The 27957-nt window shown below is 42.9% G+C and overlaps 1 protein-coding gene across 4 annotated transcripts in view; it reads left to right on the top strand.

The window, feature by feature from the left end:
* The first annotated feature begins 808 nt into the window (after positions 1-808).
* The window catches only part of RGS12 (regulator of G protein signaling 12), a 173154-nt gene continuing 146005 nt past the window's right edge, over positions 809-27957 (top strand). For 2 of the 4 annotated variants that reach the window (XM_077815887.1, XM_077815891.1), the window contains exons 1-2: positions 809-898; positions 15632-17596. In XM_077815887.1, the coding sequence (XP_077672013.1) occupies positions 15737-17596 (1860 nt within the window). In that variant the 5' untranslated portion in view covers positions 809-898; positions 15632-15736. Of the gene's footprint in view, positions 899-9397; positions 9475-10402; positions 11109-15631; positions 17597-27957 lie in introns of those variants that run through there. The other 2 variants (XM_077815889.1, XM_077815888.1) reach the window with 2 other exon arrangements.

Here is a 27957-nt window from a genome sequence, read left to right as displayed (position 1 = left end):
CCAATGAGCTAGTCATTGAACTGAGCTAGTTGGAAAAAAATGAAGAAAATAGTCTCTCTCAGCACCTGTAGAAGAGGCTCTTGCTTTTAAAAGCCAGCTAAGCACTTCAACAGACTGGCTTCAAGGGCTTCCAGGAGTTCAGTATTTCCACTTTCTTTAAAACTAGAACCTGGAGCTCCAAGCATGTATGGCTTAATATTTTTTGCATATATTGTTAAGGATTTTCATGGATTACAGGAAACTGAGCCCTGAATCAGATTGTCATAAATTCACATTTAATTTTAAAGAGGGTTTATTTTTAAAAGTAAATGTATTTGGTTTAAATAAAATCTGCTTTAAAGCGAAAAATTGTCCACTTGCCCTGCCTGCCTCGTACACGCCTCACGCTCCTGACTTTACGAACTTCCAGCCCCTGTTATCCTGAGAGCGCCCTCTCTCCCCACCGCCGGCTACCGGCCTCGCACCTCGAGCCCCAACGACTGCCCCAGATCCCAGCCTCGAGCCCCTCGGGGGGCGAAGTCTGCGCATGCGTATTATAACTCCGCCGGTGGAGGATGGGCACGCTCCCGTCCCCACGCTGAAGAGTTGTGCGCTGCCCACCGCGCCCCTGTGAGGCGTTGGAGCAAGAAGAAAACTACAGCTTCCGGCATGCAACGCGCAGCGGCCCAAGGCGGTGGCGGACTGGCAGCGGTGCATGCTGGGAGCTGTAGTTCCAGGTTCTTTGTATTGTCTCTTCTCTCTGGTCGGGAACCCGACCGCCAGTCTTGCCGGGTGAGTGACTGACAGCTCCCTGCAGCCAGTGGCCGAGGTGCTGGGTGGTGTAGACAGGCGCCCGTCGCCCCGGTGACCGGTGGCGAGCTGGTGACTCGGTGAGGCGCTGGAGTCCTGGGGAACGGAGGTGAGTGGGTCTGGGAGCCGTGCTCTCTTCCCCCCCCGACCAAACCGACTGTGTGCGCGGGACCCTACTCGAGACGGGGGGTGGAAGGAGTAAAGTGGGGGAGGGGAGAGACCTGAGGGGAATCGGGGGAGGGGGGTAGCGTGCAGAAGTTAGACACCCCGAGCGCTGCAGTGTGTGTGTCTGTGGCGGGGAGTGGTTCCGTTACAAGCTGGGCTTTGCAGGGAGGTGGGGATTTGTTTGTTGGGCTCCCGATTTTACTGCTTGCTTTTCAAACGCTCCCAACCGACCCGAGTGCTGCTTTTCCCTCCTAATCCCAGCGGCTTCACCCTCCAGGGAGGCTGAGGCTGCTTCGATAAGGTGGTTAACGTGTAACGCTGTTTGGAGAGTAGCGTGCAACAGTTGCTTGGCTGGGGGAGGGGGTACAGTAAACTGCTCCTGGTCCCCCAACTCTCTCACAGCTACCTGACCCCACTCGCTGTTGTACCTGCCTGCCCTGTTAATGAATTTACTTCAGTACGCTTGTGAGGTGGGGAAACGCTATTATCTCCACTTTGCAGAGGCACAGAAAGGTTACTGCTGTGGTTGATGGTCCTTTAGGAAAATGATTTATAAACCAAAGCCTCGGCACATTACTGATAATAATACTTGGAAATTGTGTAGCACTATTTGTGTTCAAAGTGTTTTACATCTACTAATCCTCCTGATACCTCTGGAAAGTGAGTATGTATGATTCCATTTTTACAGATGGGGAAAATGAGGGGGAGAGATTAGGTGACTTGCCCAAGGGCACACAAGGAGTTGGTAGCAGTGGCAGGATTTAGACTCCCAGTTTATTAGAAAATATTATGAATATGTTTATTCCTGAGAGGATACTTTCCTTTGGATACCAGTTCATCTGAAGATATTTCTGATATGACTGGCTCTCTTTTTTTCCTCTTCCTAGTTTGCCTGCACTCTTTTCTGATGTGAGTGCTGGAGGTTAGTCGCTCTGTGATCGGTGAGCTTTTTGTGTCCACAAAAAGATGTTATTCTTTTACCTAGGGCAACAGTTCTCAAACTGTGGGTCAGACCCCAAAGTGTGTCGTGACCCCATTTTTAATGGGGTTGCTAGGGCTGGCTGACTTGCTGGGGGCAGGGGCCAAAGCCCCACTTCCTTGGGTGGTGGGGCTCAGAACTCAGTTTCAGCCCTGGGTGGCGGGGCTCAGATTACAGGTCCCCTGCCTGGGGCTGAAATCCTTGACCTTTGCCGCCCCCCACACCCCCCAAGCCCTGCCTGGGGTGGCAGGGCTCAGGCTTTGGTCCCCCCTCCTGGGATCATGCAGTAATTTTTGTTGTCAGTAGCGGGTCACAGTGCACTGAAGTTTGAGAACTCCTGACCTAGGGTCTTAGGTAATTGAGCTCTTTTAAAACTCATCCTTCTCATCACTGCTTCATTCATAGTTTTCCAGATAATTTGTAACTTTCATCTATAACACCAAAGCTTGGATGCTTTGAGTCTTCTCTCAGTGTCCTTCTTACGTGTCTCCATACAGGAGAATTGACTGTAGATAGCACCGTAGCAATTTAGTGAGGATATATGGAGTTTTAATTTTTGATAACACAGAAGTCTTTGGAAGTTGTTGAATACTTTTGCAAACTGTATCCTTCTTTTGATTTCTTCATCACATCTTCTGTTTAGTGTTGTTAGACTCCCTACACTTATTTCACCTCTCAACCATCAAGTAATAGGTGTTGCCTGTCTTGTGTATCTCTGTCATAGGTGCCAACTCCCTGGATGCTTCGGGGCGGGAACACCCATGGGAAAAAAAATAGTGGATGCTCAGCAGCCACTGTCAGCCCTGCCTATCAGCTCCTGCCCCTCCGCCCTCCCCAGCGCCTCCTGTCTGCTGAGGATCAGCTGTTCAGTGGTGGGCTGGAGATGCTGGGGAGGGGGGAAGAGGGAGGAGAAGGAGCAGGAAGAGGCGGACAAGGGTGGGGTGGGAAGGGGTGGGGGTGGAGTGGAGGTGGAAAGAGGTGGGGCAGGGTGGGGTCTTGGGGGAAGGGGTTGAGTGGGGGCGGGGCCTGGGGCGGAGCAGGGGTTGAGCACCCCTGGGGAAATTAGAAAGTTGGCGCCTCTGGTCTCTGCGTTTGTTTATTATCATACTTTCTGTCTTCCTAATGTCGATCCTCACTCCATATTTCTTGCTGACATTGTTTGCAGCAATAAGCATGTTCTGAAGTTCTTCCTTAGACTCAGCCAGTGCTACTCAGATCTCATTGGCTCAGGAGCCAAATTAGCGATAAAAATTACCCAATGAACCACAGCAGTATGAATTCATTGTTTCATTTACTCTCTCTATATATATCAAGGGTGGGCAAAATATGGCCCGTGGGCCGGATGCGGCCCATCTAACATTTCTGTCCGGTCCGCCATGACTAACATTTCTGTCTGGCCTCCTCTTCCTCCTTGTGATCTCCGAGTCCGAACCTCTAAAAGGCCTGCGGCGCAGCGGGGCGCTCAGGCAGGCTGCCTGCCTGTGCGGCGCAGCGGGGCCCCATGCTGCTCCCGGAAGCAGGTGGCTGCTGCTGGTACATCTGTGCGCACCCCGGGTGGGGGGGAGGTGGCTCCATGCACTGCTCCCCCCCCAGCACTGTCCTCACAGCTCCCATTGGCCGGAAACCGGCCAATGGGAGCTCCGGGGGCAGTGCTTGCGGGCGCAGGCAGTGCACGGAGACCCGCTGCACTCTTAGGTTGGTTAATAATTAAAACACACAGTGGTTTAATATGTGCTACAAAGATCTGCAGGAGACACATTAAAGAGCCTCTTGCGGCTCCTGAGCCTCAGTCTGAGTACCACTGGTCTAAGCAATGCAAACTAGGTCACTGATGTATCTTATGTTATTGATGTATATGTCATTGGCCTGTATGTCCTGGTTGGATGTCTTCTAAACTTTTCCTCATTATAACGTCTACGTATGTTAAATAACTGCGGAGATAGGTGTACACCAAGGTTGCATTCTTTCTCAGTGCTGCCATGCTTTGATAGTGCATAGTTCATTCAGATTGCTGCTTTCTGTCTCCAATATAGGCTTTTTATTAATTGTGTATCTTGAAAGTCAATATTTTTCAAGAATATGTATCATCTTGTTGTATTTGATTTTATCAAATGCCTTCTCAGAATCTACAAAGCACATATAAATTTCCTTTTGCACTTTGATCGCACACTCAGATAAGGTCCTTAGGGAAAGATTGCCTTCCTCATGCCTGCTCTTGAGGAGAAACCAGACTAACTTCTACTAATTTTTGAGGTACACCTCCACTACTTAACTATATTCTGGCAAAGCAATTCCTTCTGATACAGATATAAGCAGTATGTTTTGCTAATAATGAGATAGTATTTTTAAGTAAGAATGTTCACTAATATCTCAATCCAGTTCCCAATGACCCACTGTCCACAAAGCAAAAAATGCCACCGTTAGTGGCACCATTGTTGTCATTCCCGGAAGAGAGGCCAAAGATTTAATAAATGTAGAAACTAAAGGAATTCTCACTCCTGCAAATTGTTCCTGCAAAATAGAATTGGTATATTGGCCGTGCAGTGTGGAATAGCTGCTGTCTTTGCTGTACCAGTACCTTTCACAAGAACCAAGTTAATGCACACAAATTTAGAGCAAGAACACAAACACACACCCCATTCATTCTGGTGGTGCCCACTCAAATAATTTTTGCTGAGGGTCTGCTGGTGTTTTTGCTATCACAGTTTCCTTCAGTTGTGTCATTTGGCTGTAAATATGCCACATTTCAACACTGAGCAAAAAAAGTTTTGATTTATGAGAGCTCTGTGGAGGCATACTTGGGGAAAGAAGTGCTGCCTGTTACTCAACAGAGGCAGTTCTGCATTGATGTACTTTAGAGTCCTGTCCAGTTCTTGGATAGAAAAAAAAATGTCTATAACCTGGAGTAGGGGTGGAAAATATCAACCAGGGAACACCGTTACCTCAACAGTTTCCCCCCGTCCTCTTCTTTTCCCGTGACAGACAAACAATCAATTGTATGGTTGCATGGGTAACAGACTTTCAAGATGAGCTGAATACTCAGCCCTATAGTCCTTATTTTCACATACTCCCTCTTAGCCCACTGGAGCTATTTCTTAAATTAATTTCTGAATATATCTCCTGTTTCTATTTGTGCTTTTTTTTATTGTCGTGGGTTAATAGGAGCAGATGCATGAAATAAGACAGTTCCTCCCGCCCCCCAAAAGAGAGTTTGAGAAATGGCAGGAAAGCCTCAGTGGAAATGCAGACAGCTGGCAGCTGGCAAACTACAGTGAAAATGCAAAAATAGCTGTTTGAGGAAATTTAATGTTTGTAGGAGACAGGTATAGCCCAAGGACAATTGCAAACCAGATTCTGTCTCTATTTATGCTATGTTGTGCCTTGGATCTCACAGCAGGTTAATCACAAATGTACACAAGAATGTATGGTGTCAGAGAACTTGCAAGTTTTACTTCTGATTCAGTATACCATTTTGTAGTTAAACCACATTGTCCTTGTTGCTGATGAGGAAATTCTTGCTTTGTTATGCTGGTGTAAACTAACTTCAGTGGATTTACACTGCTGCAACGATTCTCAAACTGTGGGTCGGAACCCCAAAGTGGGTCGGAACTCCATTTTAATGGGGTTGCCAGGGCTGGCTTAGACTTGCTGGGGCCCAGGGCCGAAGCCTGAGCCCCACCACCTGAAGCTGAAGCCTGATTTCAGCCCTACGTGTTGCCGCCCCCGCCCGGGGAAGTGGGGCTCGGGTGGGCTCAGGCTTCGGTCCCCCCTCCTGAGGTCGTGCAGTCACGGTGCAATGAAGTTTGAGAACCCCTGCCCTCCTGTAACAGCAGCATTTAGTCCCTGTGTACACAAGGAAATGTTTCTTTCTGTAAGGTGATACAAAGTTTTCAAGGTAATAAAACACCATATGCGGTCTCATTTACTAAGCTGAAAAAAATATTCCAATGTCAATACAATCTGTGAAACCTTTTATCAAATTACAGTAGTAACTTTTTATTGTTATTAACCCTTAACAGAGATATGGAAATGTCATAAAATTATACTTTTTTGCATGGGATCATATTACCATTTATGTTTTCCAAAGAGTATTTAATTAATGGGCCTGTTTTGCTCTTAACATGCATGCATAACCCCCACTAGCATTTTGGAAAATGTTAGGGAATCTCCTCTGTAGGTATCTTGGCGTTTAGTGAGTGGTTATTTTTATAGCAACCATGTCATCCTACTTAATGATGTCATCAGAAGCCTATGACAAAATGAATCTAAAAATTAATTTAAAATATTATTTAAATTTAAAAATGAATTCAGTAACATGCTGCAACCATTTTTGTATTTACCCTAAATGGATTAAACACTGTTTTAGTTCCAAACATAGTGTACTAACGTAGAAATTATTACAGTATAGTAATATAATGGAGATAATTGGATGTACATTAATATTTTAGGAAACTCAAGAGTGTGGCCTAATGGAAGTAGGATATTCCTCTTTTTCAGGCACAGGACTGGGGGTAAGGTAGCTGTGGTTCTGTTTTCTGCCACTGATTCCTAACAAAGGTGGTGTGAGATTGATTGATTAATGTTTGTAAAGCACTTCTTAACCCTTGGATGGAAAGCATTATGTAAGTGCAAAGTATTAGGCTTTGTCTACACTGCCAATTGAAGGACAAAACTTTTGTCATTCACAAATGCTTAAAAAAGTCCTCTAACGGGAGCACATCCTGGAGTTGAGTCTTCAACTAAGAGTCCTTTTCCAATCCAGGAGAATTCATTTCCAAGGATCAACCACAAGAGGGTGAGAAGCAATCTCTGACCATTTAAATAATACTTTCATTATTAGAGTAGTGAAATAACTAACATGCTTGAAAAGCTAGGCCTGAGATGCCAATGAATGCTTTTTGTTTTGTAAAGCATTTAAAGTTTCAGATGTTGCAAGCACAAATGTCACTCTTAGCAAAAGAGTGTGTACATGTATTGCTGTCCATGTTCAAAGTGCTTTATCAGTTTTAGTCTAAGTACATGCCAGGAGGTCAAATTATGACTAGAGTGTGAATTGTAACTTTGAAATTCTTGATTCTTTGTTTTTTAATGATCAACCAAAAAGATAATATTTGCAAAGGTCATCTATGGCCATTCCAGTGTGAATGCACCTGATCTTGGAAACTGGTAAGCGTTAGGTACTTACTTAAGGTAAAAAATATCCATTAATTTTGTGTGCTCCATTTGGGACATCAAGGACCTGATTTTTTAGGGTACTTAGTGGTATGTAGCAGTGGTTTTCAAACTGCGGGGTGTGACCCAGAACTGGGTCGCGGAATGGAAGGCACTGGATTGCGGTGGCTGTGGTCAGCACCGCCAACCGGGCCATTAAAAATCCAGTTGGCGGTGCTGCTTGGCTAAGGCAGGCTAGTTCCTATCTGTTCTGACACCATGCTGCGCCCCGGAAGCAGCCAGCAGGAGGTCCGGCTCCTAGGCACACTGCCCCTGCCACGAGCACTTCTACATTCTCAGTCTTCTTAGGTTTCATTGTATATAGTTTAGTTTAGTAGTACCCTTTATTTAGTTTGCAGCATTTAGTTAGGTTAGATCAGGGGTCCCCGTGGGCACAATGGCGCCTGCCAGGACAGTTGTGTGTGCCCGCAGGACACCGTGCCGCTGAAAGGCCGCTGCCGAGCATGGCTGTTGGAGAACTGCCCGCCAAAATGCCGCTGAGAAGCGTTGCCGTTTTTTGGCAGCATTTCGGCAGCGATGCTTCTTCCCGCTGCCGCTTGTTGGTGGTATTTCGGTGGCGGGGAGTCTGGCGCCCGCCACAGTCTTCTGGGAATAGGAATATGCTATTCCCACAGAAAGGTTGGGGACCACTAAGTTAGATAGTTATCCCGGGAGATGTCCTCACCAGGGTTTAAGCATTGTCTGTCATGTGGAGCATTGTCTGTCTCCACTAGTGACCCGCGGGGGGGGGGCCCATGTGGTGTTTGATCTGCTGGGAGAAGGGCATATTAAAGAAAGGTGTTCCATCAGTAAAATATTCAGAAAGAGAGCACTGGTGGCAGGAGACTTGTGCTTAAAGCCACACCTTTTGGAACAGGCCATGAGGCCTGCTTTGGCACTGGGGACCTCCACTAATCAACCAGTTCTGTAGTCTTCTTTGAGCTGACATGAAATGTTGCTCCAGTTTGAAGTCTGATGATTGCCCTAAGAGGAAAAGGGATCATTCTCCTTCCTCTGGTCCTCCAAGTAAAAGGACCTGTAAGATGAACCAAGATCACTCCAGAGATCAGAGAGGTTCTTCATCATCTTCTAACAGGAGTGCTGATCAGCACCTTGATTCCTCTGGTACATGGGATGGAGCTGGGCCATCTAACCACTGCCTTGTATCATGTTGGCTATACCAACTGCAAGGAGAGGATGGCAGCTACAGGTCTTAATGACAGAACCCACATACACACAGTTTTTCAAGGACAAAGTGGACCTATGGCCACATCCAAAGTTTTTATTGAATATAGTTTCATGATTTCATCTTAACTAAATGCTTAATTTACCAGTGTTCTTTCCTAAATCAATGCAAATGAACAATGGCTTCACGTGTTGATTGTGAGATGATGCTTGACATTTTACCTGGAAAGAATTACGCCCTTTGGGTCAGGTGGTCTCTGTGCGAATGATTTCCAGGTGGATAACTTCATTACATCAGCATATGAAATAGCTCAGACCATGCCCCTACAGAGATTGTGAGGTCATTCAATGAGAGCTCAAGTGACAGTGGTAACATTCCTCCATGATGTTTCAGTATTGGACATTTGCAGGGCTGCCACCTGGTCTTTTGTACATACTTTTTACTAGGCACTATTCAATTACCACTATGTGTAGGTCAGATGCAAACTTTTTAGGAAGGCACTCCTGCAGTCATTGTTTAAGTAAACTTTGAGTCCCACATCATATGAATACTGCTTGTGGGTGATCTAAGTGGAATACCTGTCTGTAACCACTTAAAGAAGAAAAGATGGTAACTTGTTCTTCAAGATGTGGATGCATGCGTGTGTTCCATGACCCACTCTCCGTCCCCTGTGCATCACAGTCTCTAGTCTAGATGTATGAAGGAACTGAGGGGAGTCAGGCCAGTGCTGTCCTTAAATAGCCTGGCAAGGGGCTAGAACCACAGAGCATGAGCACTGCTTCTACAGGTACTGCTGGATAAAGTTCTCTAGCTTCAATGTGATGGGCATGTGCATACCTGAGTGGAATACATATCTGCACCAATATCTCAAAGAACAACACTTAGAATACAGGCAAGTAACAGTTTTCAGGGTTCCCGTCCACCTTTTTCTCCTGCATTTCATACCTGTCTAATTTCATGTCCCTTCTTTCCCTTACTGGATCATGCACTCTATCCGTCTTTTTGTCGTTTTTGTTGTTCTCACTACTTTTTAATTTTTTTGCTTTCCAGACCACGTGGTAGGTCACTTTAAATTAAGGGATGAGCATAACACAGAACAATATTGCTGTTCTACATGATCAGATGTGACGCATTGTGTGGTCAGGTGGGTAGTCTGATCCATGAATGTGGAAACCCGACTTTTATGAACAAAACCTATGTAGACCCTTCCTACTTACATCAAGTAGAATGTGTGCCAGGGTACCTACCTGCAGATGTATTTTTTAAAAACTGTTGTCAATTAGTATTAGTCCAAATAACTAGTATATTCCTAAGTATTATTTAATATATTTCACGTCTGAAGGCTGCTCTCTGACTTAATTGATGAGTATTATTCTGCAGCATATAGTAAGTTAGTAAGGATGCAGTGAGCTGACAGTCTGCTGCACAAGTATTCAGTAGGTGAAATGATGATATCCACATGTCCTGTATTAAAATAGAATTAGTCATTTTAAATAACATCAAAACTGAGACAGTGACTCTTACAGTGATAGTAGATACTCTGGCTGTACTATCACATTTATTGTGAAGGGAGGCAACATGTCCAGTATAAGAACACCAGGCTAAGAGTCAGGAGACCTAGATTTGCCACTGAGCTGTTGTTATATTGGGCAAGTCAATTTGTCTGCCTCTGCTTCTCCATCTGTAAAGTGGGGATAATGATACTTGCCCTCATTACAAATCACTTTTCGATCTAGATATGAGAAGTATTGTAAGAATTGACTATTAATAATTTTTCAGTGATACCTTTGTGAGGTGGAAAATGGGTAAACTTAAATTGTTGGATGCCAAGTAATTTTATTTTAAAAATCACTAACAATATTTAATTTAGAAAAATAAGAAATGGTAGGCCAGCTCTTACTAATTTTTTCTCTTACTGCCAGTCCAGGGGTATGACTCCCTCTACTTTAGGCTATGTCTACATTACGAGATAGGGGTATGATTCCCCTGCTTGCATACATGCTCTCATGCTAGCTCTGATTAAGTGGGCTTTCAGGCAGGTTTGTACTTGGCACAGTTAGTCATGCCTCTGCTGTCTTTACCAGTGCTACCATGGCTACACTGCTATTTATATTAGCACGAGTTCGATGAGAGCTAGTGCAAGTATTTGTACACAAGCAGGGGGAATTACACTGTCAGACTTATCTGGAGTAGCTCACAACCATGAGTACCAGCCTCAGGGCATACTGTTACAAACCAGGGCATAAACCCAAACTGGCTGTGAGTTCTATATGGTAGAACCTCAGAGTTGTGAACACCAAAGTTATGAACTGACCGGTCAACCACACACCTCCTTTGGAATTGGAAGTATGCAATCAGGCAGCAGAGACCAAAAAAAAAAGAGTAAATACTGTTCAGTACAATACTATGTTAAACGTAAACCACTAAAGAAAAAGGGAAAGTTTTTTAAAAAAAAAGGAAAAAAAAGATTTGGCAAGGTAAGGAAACTGTTTCTCTGCTTGTTTCATGTAAATTAAGATGGTTAAAAGCAGCATTTTTTTCTGCATAGTAAAGTTTCAAAGCTATATTAAGTCAATGTTCAGCTGTAAACTTTTGAAAGAGCAACCATAACGATTTGTTCAGAGTTATGAACAACCTCCATTCCTGAGGTGTTTGTAACTCTGAGGTTCTGCTGTACTTAGGTTTCTCGAATCTACTGTGAACTCCAAAGGCTGTTGTGGTGCCTGAACATAGTCACAGACCAGGGTACCCAAGGGGACTGTCTATCTTGCCACCCAGGTAAGCCTAACTTTGTGATAGGTGATCCCTTAAACCAAAATTCACAACAATATTCAGGTTGTTCCCAGGCCCAAAGAACGAGGCACTTACTCCAGGTCAGTTATTCCTCAGATTGCAACCAAAGACAATCTTTGTAGCCAATCCTATAATAAACTAACTAAAGATTTATTAACTAAGAAGAGAAGTAAGAGAGTGTTTACCTGCTTTAACCTTGTAAATAAGACACACTCAAATGAGTTAGTCTTAGGTTCCAGAGAGAAATAGAAGCTGCTGTAATGTGCCAGCTCTTTATGTCCTTTAGGGGTAACCTAAGCTAAGCAGCTTGGGGATCACTTGCTTATGCTTAGAAATATTGCCTTCTCCAAATTCTAAGCAGCACAGTGATACAGTTACTTTTGGTCAGGGATTTTTATTTCCTTCCCACAGCATTCAAACTGATGGGACAGGTGTTTGAGCCCTATCTCCTCTTAATGGGTGTGCGTGTAGGGCAATCAGCAAAGTCTTAGTCCTTTGATGTTTCACAATGGCTCATTTTGGTTTCTTTGGGCCATCTTGTGTGCAGGACGAACACTTTACATTAATTAATGCTTCTTTCCTGGTTGGTGAGTTACAGTTACAGAGGCTTACGGTGAAAACACTCAGTATAACTTTATACCATGGGATACAAATGTTCTAAGTGAGATCAAGACAAGCTCGAAAGCTTGTCCTTCTCACCAACAGAAGTTGGTTCAATAAAAGATATTACCTCACTCACCGTGTCTCATCAATACATGCAGCATCCTACAAACATTTCATCAAGTCTAAACACATTCTTATAAACTAAACATCTATTTTAATAATGCTAACACATAGGTGAGCCAGATTGGTTTCCAGCTATGCATTTGTCAGTGAACAGTGAGGCTTGGGGCCTGGGCATAGGCTGGCACTTTGTCTACCAGTGTCACACACATCTGTAGCTTGTAGTGTAGATGAAAACTTAGGCACAGGGATTCATTTATATACCTTAGGGGACACCATGATTAAGATCAAGCAAAATAACCTCAATTATTAACCATGTCTATTTTATTAGAAAGGAGAAGAAAACATTAAATAAAACAACACAAGTAACAGTACACCAATGATAGACTGGTTACTTGTGTTACAATCTCTTCTGTATGTGTGTCTGTGGAGAGCTTTTAACAGAGATTATAACTAGGGCCCTACCAAATTCACAGTGCATTTTGGTCAATGTCATGATCATATGATTTTAAAAAATTGCAAATTTCACAATTTTAGCTATTTAAATCTGAAATTTCATGCTGTTGTAATTGTAGGGGTCCTGATCCAAAAAGTAGTTTTGGGGGGCCGTAAGGTTATTGTAGGGGGCGTTGCGGTACTGCTACCCTTACTACTGCTGGTGGTGGCAGCGGCTCTGCCTTCAGAGCTGGGCGGTTGGAGAGTGGTGGCTGCTGGTTGGGAGCCCAGCTCTGAAGGCAGAGCCGCTGCCAGCAGCAGTAGTGTAGAAGTAAGGATGGCATGGTATAGTATTGTCAACCTCACTTCTGTGTTGCTGCCTGCAGAGCTGAGCCCTCAGTCAGCAACCACCACTCTCTGGCTCCCCAGCTCTGAAGGCAGCAGCGCAGAAATAAAGGTGACATGGTATGGTATGATACTACCACCCTTACTTCTGCGCTGCTGCTGGTGGAGCACTGCTTCAGAGCTGGGTGCCTGGCCAACATCTGCTGCTCTTCTTCTGCATGCCTTCAGAGTGGGGCAGTTGAAAGGGTGGCAATACTGTGACCCCCTGTAGCTCCCTTTTTGGTCAGGGCCCCCAATTTGAGATACGCTGGTCTCCCCCTGTGAAATCTGTATAATATAGGGTAAAAGCACACAAAAGACCAGATTTCACAGGGAGAGACCAGATTTCATGGTCCGTGATATGTTTTTCATGGCCGTGAATTTGGTAGAGCCCTAATTATAACCTTGAAAGTGGACTGCCTTTAGGGGGTGGGCATACTTTGTTAAGTTAAGACCAATTAATATTGTTTCCCTAAATTATTGTGAATTCAGTCTTAGTATCTTACCAGATACTTAAAAACTGTTTGGGCAAAATAGTGTATGGGCAAAATAATTTGCTTAAGGGCAGGTGGTATCCTGTCTAGTTATTAACAACAAATAGTCAGTTTATAGATGGGCGAAGTAAGCAATCTTAACTAAATCCTATGAAATTGAAAAAAATATTTAAATCTGTTGCTTAAAAGAAGCCATTTAAGGAGCTGTCTTGAGATATGAATATCAAGAATTTTAAATCCTACTATTTTTGTTCACTAATATTTAGCCCCATTTCCTCTCCAGGAATACATGGACTAATAATCATTTGGTGATTAACAGGGGAAACTGTTGGTATTTTAATTTACAACAGCATTTTTATATCCCAGTAAAATCATAGCAGTTTTAATCTAATCCTTTGGCAGTGTCTTGGTTAACTTTTTCTCACCAATCCATGTTGACATGTTGGGAGGTTTCCTTGGTTTTTATTTCTTCTTAGTCTTCTCTGTTTTTCTTAGCTCTTATGGCTGCTTGTTTGTAGAAATGGACAGGATATATGATAAGTGCTTGCTGTTTAAGCAGGATAGCAGAGGTTGTGTGTGTCTGAGAAGTGCTCACTTCAGAGTTTTTATATTCTTCTTACTATTTCCATGAAATTATAAGAAAATACACCTCTTTCAGGCTTGTTTAGATTCAAAGCTTATTGCTGTCACTCATTGGTCCATTCCTTGGGAGTTGGTTTAAGTGACACCTTCAGCTCTTGAATATGCAGTTTGTTTAATGAATACACAACATTTCTAATTGATTTTGTTTTTGTGGCAGGAACGCATCAGACAACTTTTAAAGTTAGTTTTAACTCTCTCTTTTTATTCAATCAATTTTCTGAGATATTTCTTCAATTTTAACAGAGTTTAACAGGAAATGAAATTCTGTTTCTAAAAAGTCCAAACAATACTGTTCTTTATATAAAGTTTTCAGTTTTTTAAAACAGTCTTTCAATATTAAATAATTCTTTAAGAGAGTCATTAGTTTAAATAGTTATTTAAAAAAGTTGTTTGTTCTACATGACAGTTTTTGGAAAGATTATTCTTCTTGTCTTCCTGAGTTGGGTGAGAGTTGCTTAAGCACTCTGAGTAATTAATAAGAGTAATTACTGTGAGTAATTCTATATTTAAATAGTTTCTTACATTAGTAATTAGTTTAGCAAGGTCATCAGATTCTATGCTGGTACATAAAGCATTTTACTATTACATAGCAGTGATATTAGGAGCTTTTTCTTTAGCTAACATATTTGCAAGTATACATTTCACAAAGGTATTTGTGAACATATAAGAAATAAACAGAAGGTTTTAAACACTTCCAACTACATGTTTTTCCTAGAGGCTTTTCTGAATCAAGTTTTTAGAATAATTATAAAATTATCTTCATCAAAGATATTTCTAGAATTCTTTGTGTAGTTTTACCCAGATTTAGTACATGGATACTGCATCCTATGTTCCTTTCCACAATCAGGTCTCTTCCTAAAACATGAATGTTTTACGTAGTTTGTCTTCTTGAAATAAGGATTACTTTTGTATCAAACTGGTATTTTACAGAGGGAGGTGTTCTGGTCTAGATAAGACACTTTTAGGAGTTTGTCCCTTGACTAAGCTCCTCAGAGTTACAATCTGTTTGTTATAGAATTAAACTTCTATTAACTATTTTGTACAAAGCACACATTTAAATAACCAATCCATCTTTTAAATACAGCAGAAAAGAAAACGGTATAAAGATAAAGCAAGGTAAAGTTTAAAATGCAGCTACTTGTGGGGTAAGAAAACATGGTTTTATGCCTAGGTTGGGCTATCTTTTCTGACATGTGTTTGTCCTTGGGTGATAGCAGAAATTCTGGAATATCTTTGGTTAACGTTAGCATTTTGCAACATAACTAGCTAAACATAATAAAACATAATATGTATTGTCCTATTTTCAAGTATTATGGCTGTAACATATTTATGGCTCAGTGGTTCCCAAACTGTGGGTCATGACCTCAAATGGGGTCTTGCTGTCAAGCACAAAGGATGCCATTTTGCTTCGCTCAACATGACCTTTCGAATACGGTGTGTGCAAGGTCATGCTGAGAGAGGACACCATTTTGCTTTTCAAAATGGTGGTGTCCTTGCTTTATGGGGTCCAATCAGGAAATAATTAAAATGAGGTTGTTCTGCCAAAAATTGGGGAGCCCCTGTTGTAGCTATATCTTAATATTGAGTTGTAACAACTTAATATTTTAAAAGTTATCATTTTATTAATATAATTTTTGCATCAACATTTGCATCTGTTCAGTTTTGCTTTGGAATGAATAAAGTAGCAAGAGATCATGATCCTGTGCCTATATTTTATTATTTTGATATCTTTTATAGTAATTTTGATAAATGTATTCCAAACAGTAAGAAGAACAAAAAGGGAAAATATAAAGTATTAAATAAATTTTTATTTATTTATTTATTCTTTAGGACTTCTGCAGATAAAGGAACTGGGATTCCAGGAAAGCACTTAAGTGAAACATGAATAAGAATTGGACTAATTAAAGGTTCCTCCTGTTCCAGAGATTAACCAAAATGTATAGACCAGGGGAAACAGTGAAACGTCGACTCAATATGCATGCTCCTCCTCGGATAAGAAGCGTGGAAGTTGCAAGAGGAAGAGCTGGCTATGGGTTCACCCTTTCTGGACAAGCTCCCTGTGTTCTGAGCTGCGTTATGAAAGGAAGTCCTGCAGATTATGTTGGACTTAAAGCAGGAGATCAAATATTTGCAATTAATGAAATTAATGTAAAACAAGCTTCTCATGAAGATGTGGTAAAACTAATAGGAAAATGTTCTGGAGTCCTGCACATGGTCATTGCTGAAGGCAACAGTCATATTGACTCATGTTCTAGTGATGAAGAAGTTGGTTTTTATGATGGGAAAGGGTGGCTGAAGCCAAAGCCTGACTCTAAAGCCTTGGGTATAAATAGAGCAGAGAAGGTTGTTGAAGAAATGCAGTCTGGTGGAATTTTCAACATGATCTTTGAGAATCCTAGTTTTTGTGCTGGTAATGCAGAGAATTCAGTACCAAAACAAAGAGCCCTTTCTGAGACTGCTGCTACTAAATTTGAAACTGGACATGAAAGTATAAATAACAATCCTAATCTACTTTCAAAGGAAGAAATATCCAAAGTGTTGCATGATGATTTAGTTTTTCAAATTGGACTGGAAAATCCAGAGGACTTTGGGTTAGATGCAAGTATTTTAAATGTTGCTATGGTGGTAGGTTACCTAGGCTCGATTGAACTTCCTTCAACAAGCTCAAATCTGGAAAATGACAGTTTGCAGGCTATTCGGGGATGTATGAGACGCCTTCGGGCAGAACAGAAAATCCATTCATTGGTGATGATGAAGATTATGCATGACTGTATTCAGCTCTGCAGTGACAAGTCTGGTGTAGTAGCAGAATATCCTGCTGAGAAACTGGCATTTAGTGCTGTGTGCCCTGATGATAGACGATTTTTTGGGCTAGTTACCATGCAGACAAATGATGATGCAAGCTTGGCTCAAGAAGATGAAGGGGTTCTGAGGACATCTTGTCATGTGTTCATGGTGGATCCGGAATTATTTCATCATAAAATTCACCAAGGTATAGCAAGACGTTTTGGACTGGAGTGTACAGCAGATCCAGACACAAATGGCTGTTTAGAATTTCCAACATCATCTTTACCTGTTCTTCAATTTATCTCTGTCCTCTATAGGGATATGGGTGAGCTGATTGAGGGAATGCGAGCAAGGGCTTTTCTTGATGGCGATGCAGATGCTCATCAGAATAACAGTACAAGCAGCAACAGTGATAGTGGTATTGGAAATTTTAACCAAGAGGAAAAAAGCAATAGAGTTTTGGTGGTTGATTTAGGAGGCAATCCAAATAAACATATTCCTAATAGTATATGGGAAAATCCAGTTGGAAGGGGACAGAATCAACATGCTTCCCATTGGAATGGCTTCTGTCAAGAACAAGAGGGAAACACTCCTTTAGAAATAATTCAGAATGACAAATCACAAAATTTAAGTAAGCACTTAAGTCCTTCAACTCGTATTGAAGTTCCACTAGTTTCTTCTCGAAGTTCAGTGCCGCCATCCAAGAAAAGTACTGCAGGCATAGGCAATCAGAGATGGTTGCCTGTTCATGTCTTACAAGAATGGCAACATGGAAATGCCAGTGACCAGGAGTCTTATACAGATTCTACAGATGGCTGGTCAAGTATTAACTGTGGCACTCTTCCCCCTCCAATGAATAAGATTCCAGCTGACAGATACAGAGTTGATGGCAGCTTTGGCCAGCCCCAGTTAACATCTCATAAAAATGAATGGTCTAAGAATGTGTTTTGCACACACAAGAAGTTTGGTCCTCAACACAATATTAGAAAGTCTAAAGAAGCTAAAAAGGTAAGAATGTTCATATATAGGGTACTGGAAAACACTTTGAAGTTATACTGTTACATATGTTTAATAAAACTTTTAATTTGTGTAACATTTGTAATTATAAAGTTGTACATAGAGGTGTTAATATGGAGACCTTCTGAGCTATTCTTCCCACCTTCCTTCTTTCTCACCTCTGCAATTGCCACAAATGGGGAAAGCTTAATAACATCCTCTTGCATAAAAATATCTGTTAATTAATATGCTAATTAATTTCCAGACACAAAAGAAGTTAAGATGAAGTTAAAGTTGAGAGAATATTTCAGTAACTTAAGGATAAAACACTGTACAAAGAACATTGTTGGAAAAACCCAACCTTTTAAAAAGGAATTCAGAGAAGAGGTAAAATTTAAATACAAACACCTGAAAAAGTAGAAAGGCAAAGGTAAACTTCCTTTACTATTTCAAACGTCCAGACTTTTATTAGCTTTATTTTACTAACGACAATGTTCATATAAGGATTTTCACAGATGTGTCTGTCATAATTGAATCTCTACAGAGTTTTTTGTTTGGGAGTTACTTTAGTTTTTAAAATAGTCATAACATCAGACAGGAAGAGAAGGCATGGGGTGTGGAGCCAACACTTGCCACTGTTTCTGCGGGCTTCCTGAGATCTTCAGGAAGGGCGCCCTATTCCTGTGCACCTCTTGAGAACTTTGCAGGGGAGCCTCTCTCATGTGAATCTAAGGAGTTTCACAGGAGTAGAGTTCTGTCAGGGTATCTTAGGAGGATTTTTGGGAGCTCTCCCACTCTCTGCAAGCCTTTAGACACTCCAGGAGCTTTAGGCTACCAAGGCTTATTTAACTTAATAAACTCCTAGGAATGACTGTGAGACTTCTAATAAACCTAGTGAGGATTGCAAGCCGGTGGGAAGCCTCTAAACTAACTTAAGGTTTGTAGAAGGCAGGGGTGTGAGGCTCTGATGAGTCCATATGGAATCTGCTTAAGGGCTGCAGTGGAAGTGAAATGGCCTCTGCTCTACTGTTGCCCCCAGGCCTCCTTCTCCACTCTGTGCTGCCCACATGCCACTTCGGTGCTGCCTGCCATATATCCTTTCTTCACTGTTCCACCAAACTTGAGGCTCTTACATGCCCCAGGCCTCTTGTGGAATTGCTAAAGAATTGTAGGAAAAGAACACCCCAGGAGCTCTGCAAAAGTTTGGGGATGCTGGGACTGACAGTTTCCATTTTCATTTTTGAAGCTAGGGTCTACCAAAATAGCAGGCTTGTATAATTGTGATGACCACCACTATTCTAACTTCAATTTTGGTGGGAAAATACTCCTCCTTTGATGTTTGACATATCCATTTCAATGTAAGTATTTGTGCACCCATACAGGTGCCAGACATTTTTCCCATGGCAGTATCTGTTGGGTTGGCTCTAGCGCCTTCTGGCTTCACATGCTGGTATAAGGCCCTGCTGACCCTGCAGCAGGTAGCGGGTAGCCTCAAACCTAGGGGTCCAAGTGGAGGTGGTTAAGGAGGTGACATATGGCCTCTTAGACATCCTGTCACCAGTGGGTCCATCCAGAGTGGCCCTGCTGCTACATGACACCATCACAGACTCTATTAAGGCCCTTCAGCAAACCCCTGCCTCCCTTCTGCCAATGGCAAAACACTCAGTGTAAATACTTTGTTCTGGCTAAGGGGTATGAGTTCCTTTTCACACACTTCCAGGATGTGGTTGGTGGTTGTGATGGCCAATGAATGAGACTGCCAGGGTCAACCGGGCTCCACTCCCAAGTTGAAGGATCCTGAAAGGCTAGACCTCTTTGGGCGCAAGGCCTACTCCTCAGGGGTCCTGCAACTGCATGTAGCAAACCAGCAGGCCTTGCTGGGGTGCTACAACTTCAACATGTGGGAGTTGTTGCTCAAATTCAATCACCTTCTTCCCCAAGACTCCAGACAGGAGTTTTCCTCCCTTGTCAAGAAAGGAAAAACTGTATCCTGGGCCTCCCTACAAGCAGCCCTGGATGCTGCTACCTCTGCGGCCAGATCAATGGTGACTGCGGTGACGATACGTAGGAGCTCCTGGTTGCAATCATTGGGGCTTCCTCAGGAGGTGTAACACACCATCCAGGACCTGGCTTTCAAGGGTTCGTTGCTCTTCTCAGAGCAGACGGATGCTAGGCTGCTTGGCCGAAAGGACTCAAAGGCAACTTTGAAGTGCTTGGGTCTCTGTGTACTGGCAGATCCAAGAAAACAATGCAGACTGCAGCAGTTACTTTCCTCAAACAGCCAGGCAGGAACAACAGAGGAGAAGAAACAGGAGGTTTAGATGCAGGCCCCCTCCTCAGTCATTCTTAACGGGCCCTACTCAGCCAGCCTCCAGGCACCTCGGGTTGTCAAAGCACTCATTTTGATGAGACTCTCTAGGTCAGCATTACAATCCCTTCTACATTGGATCCACCTACACACCTGTTTTCGAACTCCCTTTCCTATTTCCTGGATTCCTGGACCCAGATTACTTCAGACCGATGGGGCCTCAATATCATAAAACAGGGTTGCACCATCCAATTCCTGTCCATCCCCCTCTTTCTTCCCCTGCCCCCTTTCAGGGACCCTTCAGCAAGAAGTCCAATCCTCCTTCAGGTGGGAGCTGTAGAGTAGGTTCTTCCTCACTTGAGGGGAAGAGGGTTCTATTCCCACTACTTCCTAATCTCGAAAACCAAAGGGGTGTATGTCTCAGACCAATTTTAGACCTGAGCAGTCTTAACCGATATTTCAAGAACCTGAAGTTCTGCATGGTCTCCTTGCCTTCCTTATTCCCTCGCTGGATCCTGGGGATTGGTATGTCGCCCTTGATCTAAAGGACGCTTACTTCCATATTGCAATCTTCCCTGGTCACAGACATTTCCTAAGGTTTGTAGTAAACCAAAATCCCTACCAGTTCACAGTGCTCCCATTAGGGTTGTCAGCTGCCCCCACAGGTATTCATGAAATGTGTAGCGGTAGTAGTGGCCTTTCTAAGGAAAACAGGAGTCCACATATTCCTATACCTCAACAACTGTCTGATCAAGGGATGGTCTAGAGCTCAAATAAAGGTTGACATATGGTCATCCAATCAACCTTCAATGCGTTGGGCCTTGTGTTGAACTTCCAGAAGTCCACCCTAATCCACAGGATAGAGTTCGTGGGGCAGTACGCAACCCGGTGCAAGCGAGAGCTGTACTTCTGAAGGACTGGTTTCTCAGAATCATGTCCCTGTTAAGATCTTTCCAAAGCCATCTGATCGTGACTGCACAACAGTGTCTGAGCCTCCTGAGCCACATTACGTTATTCACATACCTACTACAGCACGCAAGGCTCCAACTCAGGCTTCTGCAAGCCTGGCTAATCACAGTCTACTCCCCCCTCGTCACCTCTTGGACTTGATTCTCATAGTCCCGGCCCAGGTCCTAACCTCACTACAACAGTGGCTGGACAGGAGCATGATATAGAAAGGGGTACCCTTCTCGAGACCTTGTCCATCCCTGTCGCTGGTATGCAATGCATCAGCCCTTGGCTGGGGGGGCCCACTTAGGGCCTATCAGAACATAAGACCTCTGGACCCAAGAAAAACTGTCCCTGCAAATCAATGTCAGGGAACTCAGGGCAGTATACTTAGCTTGGCAGGCATTTCTGCCCCTCTTGACAGGCAAATCTGTTTCAGTCCTTACTGACGATACGACAGCCATGTTCTACATAAACAGGCAGAAGGGTGCACATTCTTCCTCCCTGTGTTAGGAAGCTGTCTGTCTGTCGTTATTCTGCATTGACCAGGGCATCACACTAGAAGCTTCCTACCTTCCCAGGATTCAGAACAGCTAGCAGAATGCTTCAGCGGGTCTTTCTCTTCTCCATGTAGACTTTGTAAGAGACGTCTTCCGATGGTGGGGGACTCCCCCTATGGTCCTGTTTGACGTTTGATCTAACAGGAAATGCCATCAATTCTGTTCCCTCAGGGACCACAGCCTAGAGTCTCTTGGAGATGTGTTCCTAATACCATGGACAAAGCACCTCTACTATGCCTTTCTGCCTATCCCTCTGATCCACAAGGTTCTGATGAAGATCAAATGGGACGGAGTGCAGGTCATCCTCATCGCCCCGGCATGGCCCAGACAACGTTGGTTCTCCTCTCTCCTGGCCATGTCAATGGAGATGTGTTTACAGCTCCCATCACACATGGACTAGTTATCCAGGGATTAGTGTCGAATGCTTCACCTGAACCTTACGTCGCTGCACCTGACAGCCTGAACGCTCTATGGCTAAATCCAGAAGAGCTGGTTTGTTTGGAGGAAGTCCAAGAAGACCTGATGGGCAGTAGAAAGCCATCTACCAGCACTACCTACCTGGCAAAATGGAAGAGGTTCTCCATCTGGTGTTCACAACAATGAGTCCTGCGTCTGCAGCTCATTCTAGACTACCTCCTTTTAAGACAGAAAGGGCTAGCAGCCATCTCAGCCTTCCATCCCAAGGTCGACAATCTTTCAGTCTTTTCACACGACATAGTAGTCAGGTTCCTCAAGGACCTGGAGAGGGTATACCCACAGGTCAGGGATCCCACCCCTCTATGGGATCTAAACCTGGTCTTGTCAAACCCTGTTTGAACCATTGGCAACATGCTCGTTGCTACACCTCTCTTGGAAAGTAGTGGCCATCACCTTGGTCAGATGGCTTTCAGAGATCTGAGCTCTCATTCTGGAACTCCCATATGTGGTCTCTTTCAAAGACAAGGTCCAGTTGTGACCGCATCCATCGTTCCTCCCAAAAGTTGTATCTCAGTTCCATTGCAGTCAAGTAGTTTTTTTGCTGATGTTCTAGCCTAAACCGCATGTGAACAGGGAGGAACAGCGACTCCACTCTTTGGATGTATGACATTTCCTGGCCTACTACGTGCAAAGGAGCAAACCATTCCACAGAACTACTTAGCTGTTCATAGCAGAAAGGATGAGAGATCTCCCTATTTTCTGCACAAAGAATCTCATTGTGGATCATTTAGTTTATCAAGACATGTTACATGCTCGCTAACATCCTGCCCCCATCTAACCTGTCTGCTCACTCTACAATATCTCAAGCCTCTTCCACTGCTTTCTTAGCGCAGGTACCAATTCAGGACATATGCAGGGAGGCAACCTAGTGTGAGGTGAACATATGAACTGACGACCATGCCATTACATAGCAGGCCAGAGATGACGCCAGCTTCGGCTGGGCTGTGTTACAGTCAGCCTGCCCTTGACCTCTGAACCCACCTCTGGGTCAACTTGTGGGTCGTATTGGAATGGACATGTGCAAGCACTCGGAGAAGAAAAACTGGTTACTAACTTTTTTGTAACTGTTGTTCTTCAAGATGTGCTGCACATGTCCATTCCAAAATCCACCCTGCATTCCCTCTTTGGAGGCTGTCGGTAAGAAGAAACCGAAGGAGGGCAGGGTCAGAAGGGCCTTATACCAGCACTATGAGTGTGCAACACCAGAGGGTACTAGAGCTGACCCAATGGATATCGCTAAGGGAAAAATTTCTGGCAACTGTGCTTGGGGTGCACAGATACCTCCATTGGACTGGACATGTGCAACACATCTCAAAGAACAACAGTTACCAGAAAGGTTCATAACTCTCTTCTTTACCCCATTGACAAGCCCCTGTAGCAATCAATTCAGTTTTTTCTTCCTATTAGGAAAAGGGTTAGACGGATTGTCATGAAAGGGTAAACCTCCAGCATTCATTTGATGGCTACTTTAAGATCATTGGAGCAGGCATGTCATTCTTGCATTACTATTTAAAATTTTCTTTTAAAACTGGAATTTAACCAACTAATCTTTGTTCACTAGATCTAGTCTAGATGAGTCCAGTAAACTCAGTTTTTATCTCTTTCCTTCTTTTAATATCAAATAACAAAAAAGCAGTTTGTTTTTAGTATTAATACAGGAATGAATGCTTTCTCCAATTTACTTCAAATTTTGTTTGAAAAATTCTACTGTGATCACATTCCTAACCCATGAATTTTGAGTTTATTTTGTGGATCCTAGAGGTGGTAAATGTGGATTTATAATGTAAATGCAGTTGCAATCATCTTTATATATTAAACCTCTTTATTCTCCTTGAAATAGGTATCGTCTCCATTTTACAGATAGGGAAACTGAACCACAAAATGAATAGCCCAAGGCTATGCTGCAATCAGGGGCAGACCTGGAAATCAAAACCCTGGTCACCCAATTTCCAGACCATGATTTAACCATGAATAGTGCTTTCTCTGAGATTGTCACCATCATTAGTCACATATCAGGACTGCTAGAAAGTGACATGGTGGGTGAGGTAATATATTTTATTGGACCAACTTCTGTTGGTGAGAGAGGCAAGCTTTTGAGCCACACAGAGCTTTTCTGTGTGACTCAAAAGCTTGTCTAACCAACAACAGAACTGCTCCAATAAAAATATTACCTCACCCACCTTTTCTCTCTAATATCCTGGGACTGACCCAGCTACAACTTCACTCCACATAGAAAGTGACAAGGCTTTATTAATCCATGCCTCTTCAGGAACAAAGGATTGGGAGTTAGTCCTTATTCTAATCTACAGCATATTAGCCTATTGTGTATTGAACTGTCTCTCTGAAGACCATTTTTAAATTCCAAAACATTTTGACTAAGTTATAATGACAATAACTTTGGTTACTTAAAATATTGCTATAATAAGTGCACACATAAGTGCACAGTGAGGTGTTCAAGTTCAGAATGGGATGGAAGTTATATGCAAAAATTCTTTATATAATATCCACGAGTTTTCATATCAGCCACTGTGGTTTGCTGAAATTTCTGAAGGCAGATATTTTAAATTGCAAAGGATTTGATAGCAAAGCTGTGTGGATCTTATATTCCTTTTTTCTGTTGCGTAATTGTCATTTCTTCTTCGAGTGATTCTTCATGTTCATTCTAACCAGGTATGTATGTGCCTTGTGCATGCCAGCTGGAAAATTTTCCCTTAACAGCGTCCGTAGGGTCGGCCTGGGTGCCCCTGGAGTCGTGCCTTCATGGGGGACTTCATTGGAGTCGTGCCAGTATAGGGCCCTGCTGACCCCACACCCTCTCAGTTCCTTCTTACTGCTGGTGATGGCTAGCTTCACTCATTGGATGTACACAGGGCACTTTATATAGGGAGAGCTAAGCTGTTCCGGAAGTCTGTCCAGCTATTTGTGGCGGTGGCAGACGGGATGAAGGGCCTCCCTATCTCATCCTAATGCATTTCGTCGTGGATCACATTCTGCGTTCGGGAGTGTTATGACCTGGCGAAGGTGGCTGCCCCGCTGATTGCTACTCACTTCACCAGGGCTCAGGCCTCCTCAGCTGTATTCCTGGTGCAGGTCCCCACCCAGGAAATCTGCAGAGTGGCAACGTGGTCCTCGATACACATGTTTACGACACACTATGTGATCACACAACAGGCCTGAGACGATGCGGCCTTTGGGCGAGCCGTGCTCCAATCAGTAAATGACTCTGACCCCACCTCCTGAACTTTAGCTTGTGAGTCACCTGGTTGGAATGGACATGAACAATCACTCAAAGAAGAAAAAACGGTTACTCACCTTCTCGTAACTGTTGTTCTTTGAGATGTGTTGTTCATGTCCATTCCAACCAGGTGTGTGCGTGCTGCGTGTAAGCCAGCTGGAAGATTTTCCCTTAGCAGCGTCCGTAGGGTCAGCCTGGATGTCCCCTGGAGTCGCGCCTTCATGGCACCCAATATAGGGCCCTGCCAACCCCCCATCCCCTCAGTTCCTTCTTGCCAGCTACTCCAACAGAGGGGTAGGAAAGTGGGTATTGGAATGGACATGAACAGAGTCCTTAGGTTTCAAACCACTATCTTACTTCCAGATAACTAATGCCTAAAATAATATAAACACAACACATGCCCGAGCAGTCTTCACTCTCCAATACTTCCATATTGCTGGTGTTATCAATATAACTTTCTTGTGATATCACTGTTGTTTAAGGGATTGTACAGAAGTACTTAATTTTAATTATAAATACTGACACGATAGTGGTTTTAGCATTCTTTTGTCACACAGTACAGCTGATACCGATATTTGTAATGATGAAAGATTTGTTGTAAAGTATCCACTTTCAAAACGTCTGGTACAAAAATGTAGTTAGTGGACTGGAAGTTGGAAAACAACCACTCTATTTTTTTAGTGGTATATACTATATCGTGTTATTTACATGCTTGTCCTCTCTAGTACCAGGGTGGGCAATTAAAGATAAAGGAAAACACCATGAATTAACTGAAAGTTATGACAACGTTTAAAACAAAACAAAACTTGAGGATAACAAGAGAGTTTCTCTAATTGAAATAAAATTCTGCTCTTGGATTTTAATACTGTAGCACAGACCAGGAGATGAGATTTTACAGATATAGTAATATTGTTAAATACCAGCAGTGTAAAATGTAAACTGTGGGAATGTGTGTGTAGTTTAGGAGACAAAACTCAGTTATAGTTGGCAACCAAATGCGAAAAAAGCAATGCTTTGTCTCTATGAACTGTTTGTCCTATCTATGGCTTATCTGAAACTGATGGCTAATATATCATGGCTCTTAGGTCCCTCAACTATCTCATCTCTGCTCGTGTCAACTTCCTCACTTTGAAAGAAGAATGGACTAGTGCAGTTAGATGTATTATACTTCTCTTTTGCAATATACAGAAAAACGTTAATTTTCAATCAGCAAGAAGAACAGTATTTAGTAAACCCTGTGTTTTAAGCACAATTTATATGGTTCAGAGAAGAGCTGCAAGAATGACTTGAGTTGTGGAAAATATGCCTTCTTGTGAAAACTGAAAGAGCTCGATCTATTTAGCTTATCAAATAGAAGGTTAAGAGGTGACTTGATCGGTCTGTAATTAACTACAGAGGGGTACATTTTCTGATAGTAGCAGACCGTCATAACAAGGTTGAAATTGAGGTCAGATACATTCAAACTGGAAATAAGTTGCAAATTTTTAAAAGTGAGTGTAATTAACTGCTGGTACGGATTATGAAGGGATATAGTAAATTGTCCATCATTGGGAGCCTTTAAATTAAATTGGATGTCTTTCTAAAACATATGCTACAGTTTATTGGTTCTCAACCTTTTCCATATGGGGCCTCTAGCCAGGACACCGATCCCCATTAGTTACATAGGAAGGATAGGGAGGTTCCGATTCCCTGACACTTGTTCATGACAGGTTGCAGTAATCTTAGCTTCCAGTGCAACCACAAATTGTTGAGTTAGATGCAGGATCTGCTTACTGAAATTGATGGCCTCTGTTTTGCAGAGGGTCAGATTAGATGATCACAGTTGTGCTTTCTGGCCTTAAAAACTCTGAATGATTTTATTATATTTGTTTTTTGTTGTGTGCTTTGATCAAAAGTGAAATTGTTACCAGTGTTGCCATTTTAATTGTCACACATGGGTGTCATAAATATAAAGGGAAGGGTAAACCCCTTTGAAATCCCTCCTGGCCAGGGGAAAGCTCCTCTCACCTGTAAAGGGTTAAGAAGCTAAAGGTAACCTCGCTGGCACCTGATCAAAATGACCAATGAGGAGACAAGATACTTTCAAAAGCTGGGAGGAGGGAGAGAAACAAAGGGTCTGTATGTCTGTCTATGTCTGTCTGTAGTCGTCTTGGCCGGGGATAGACCAGGAATGGAGTCTTAGAACTCTTAGTAAGTAATCTAGCTAGGTATGTGTTAGATTATGATTTCTTTAAATGGCTGAGAACAGAATTGTGCTGAATAGAATAACTATTTCTGTCTGTGTATCTTTTTTGTAACTTAAGGTTTTGCCTAGAGGGGTTCTCTATGTTTTTGAATCTAATTACCCTGTAAGATATCTACCATCCTGATTTTACAGGGGGGATTTCTTTATTTCTATTTACTTCTATTTTTTATTAAAAGTCTTCTTGTAAAAAACTGAATGCTTTTTCATTGTTCTTAAGATCCAAGGGTCTGGGTCTGTAGTCACCTAGGCAAATTGGTGAGGCTTTTTACCAAACCTTGTCCAGGAAGTGGGGTGCAGGGTTTTGGGAAGTATTTTGGGGGGAAAGACGTGTCCAAACAGCTCTTCCCCAGTAACCAGTATTAGTTTGGTGGTGGTAGCGGCCAGTCCAAGGACAACGGGTGGAATATTTTGTACCTTGGGGAAGTTTTGACCTAAGCTGGTAAAGATAAGCTTAGGAGGTTTTTTCATGCAGGTCCCCACATCTGTACCCTAGAGTTCAGAGTGGGGGAGGAACCTTGACAATGGGTTTCAAAGTTAACATCCCATTGAGATAAAACTGTATTTTCCCCCAAAATGTGGCCCCGCTTTCATCTCCAAGGG

The sequence above is a fragment of the Eretmochelys imbricata genome, chromosome 4 (genome assembly GCF_965152235.1).
Source record: "Eretmochelys imbricata isolate rEreImb1 chromosome 4, rEreImb1.hap1, whole genome shotgun sequence".
Taxonomy (NCBI): Eukaryota; Metazoa; Chordata; order Testudines; family Cheloniidae; genus Eretmochelys; species Eretmochelys imbricata.
The sequence above is the reverse complement of the archived record's forward strand: the minus strand, read 5'-3'. Positions and strand labels throughout refer to the sequence as shown.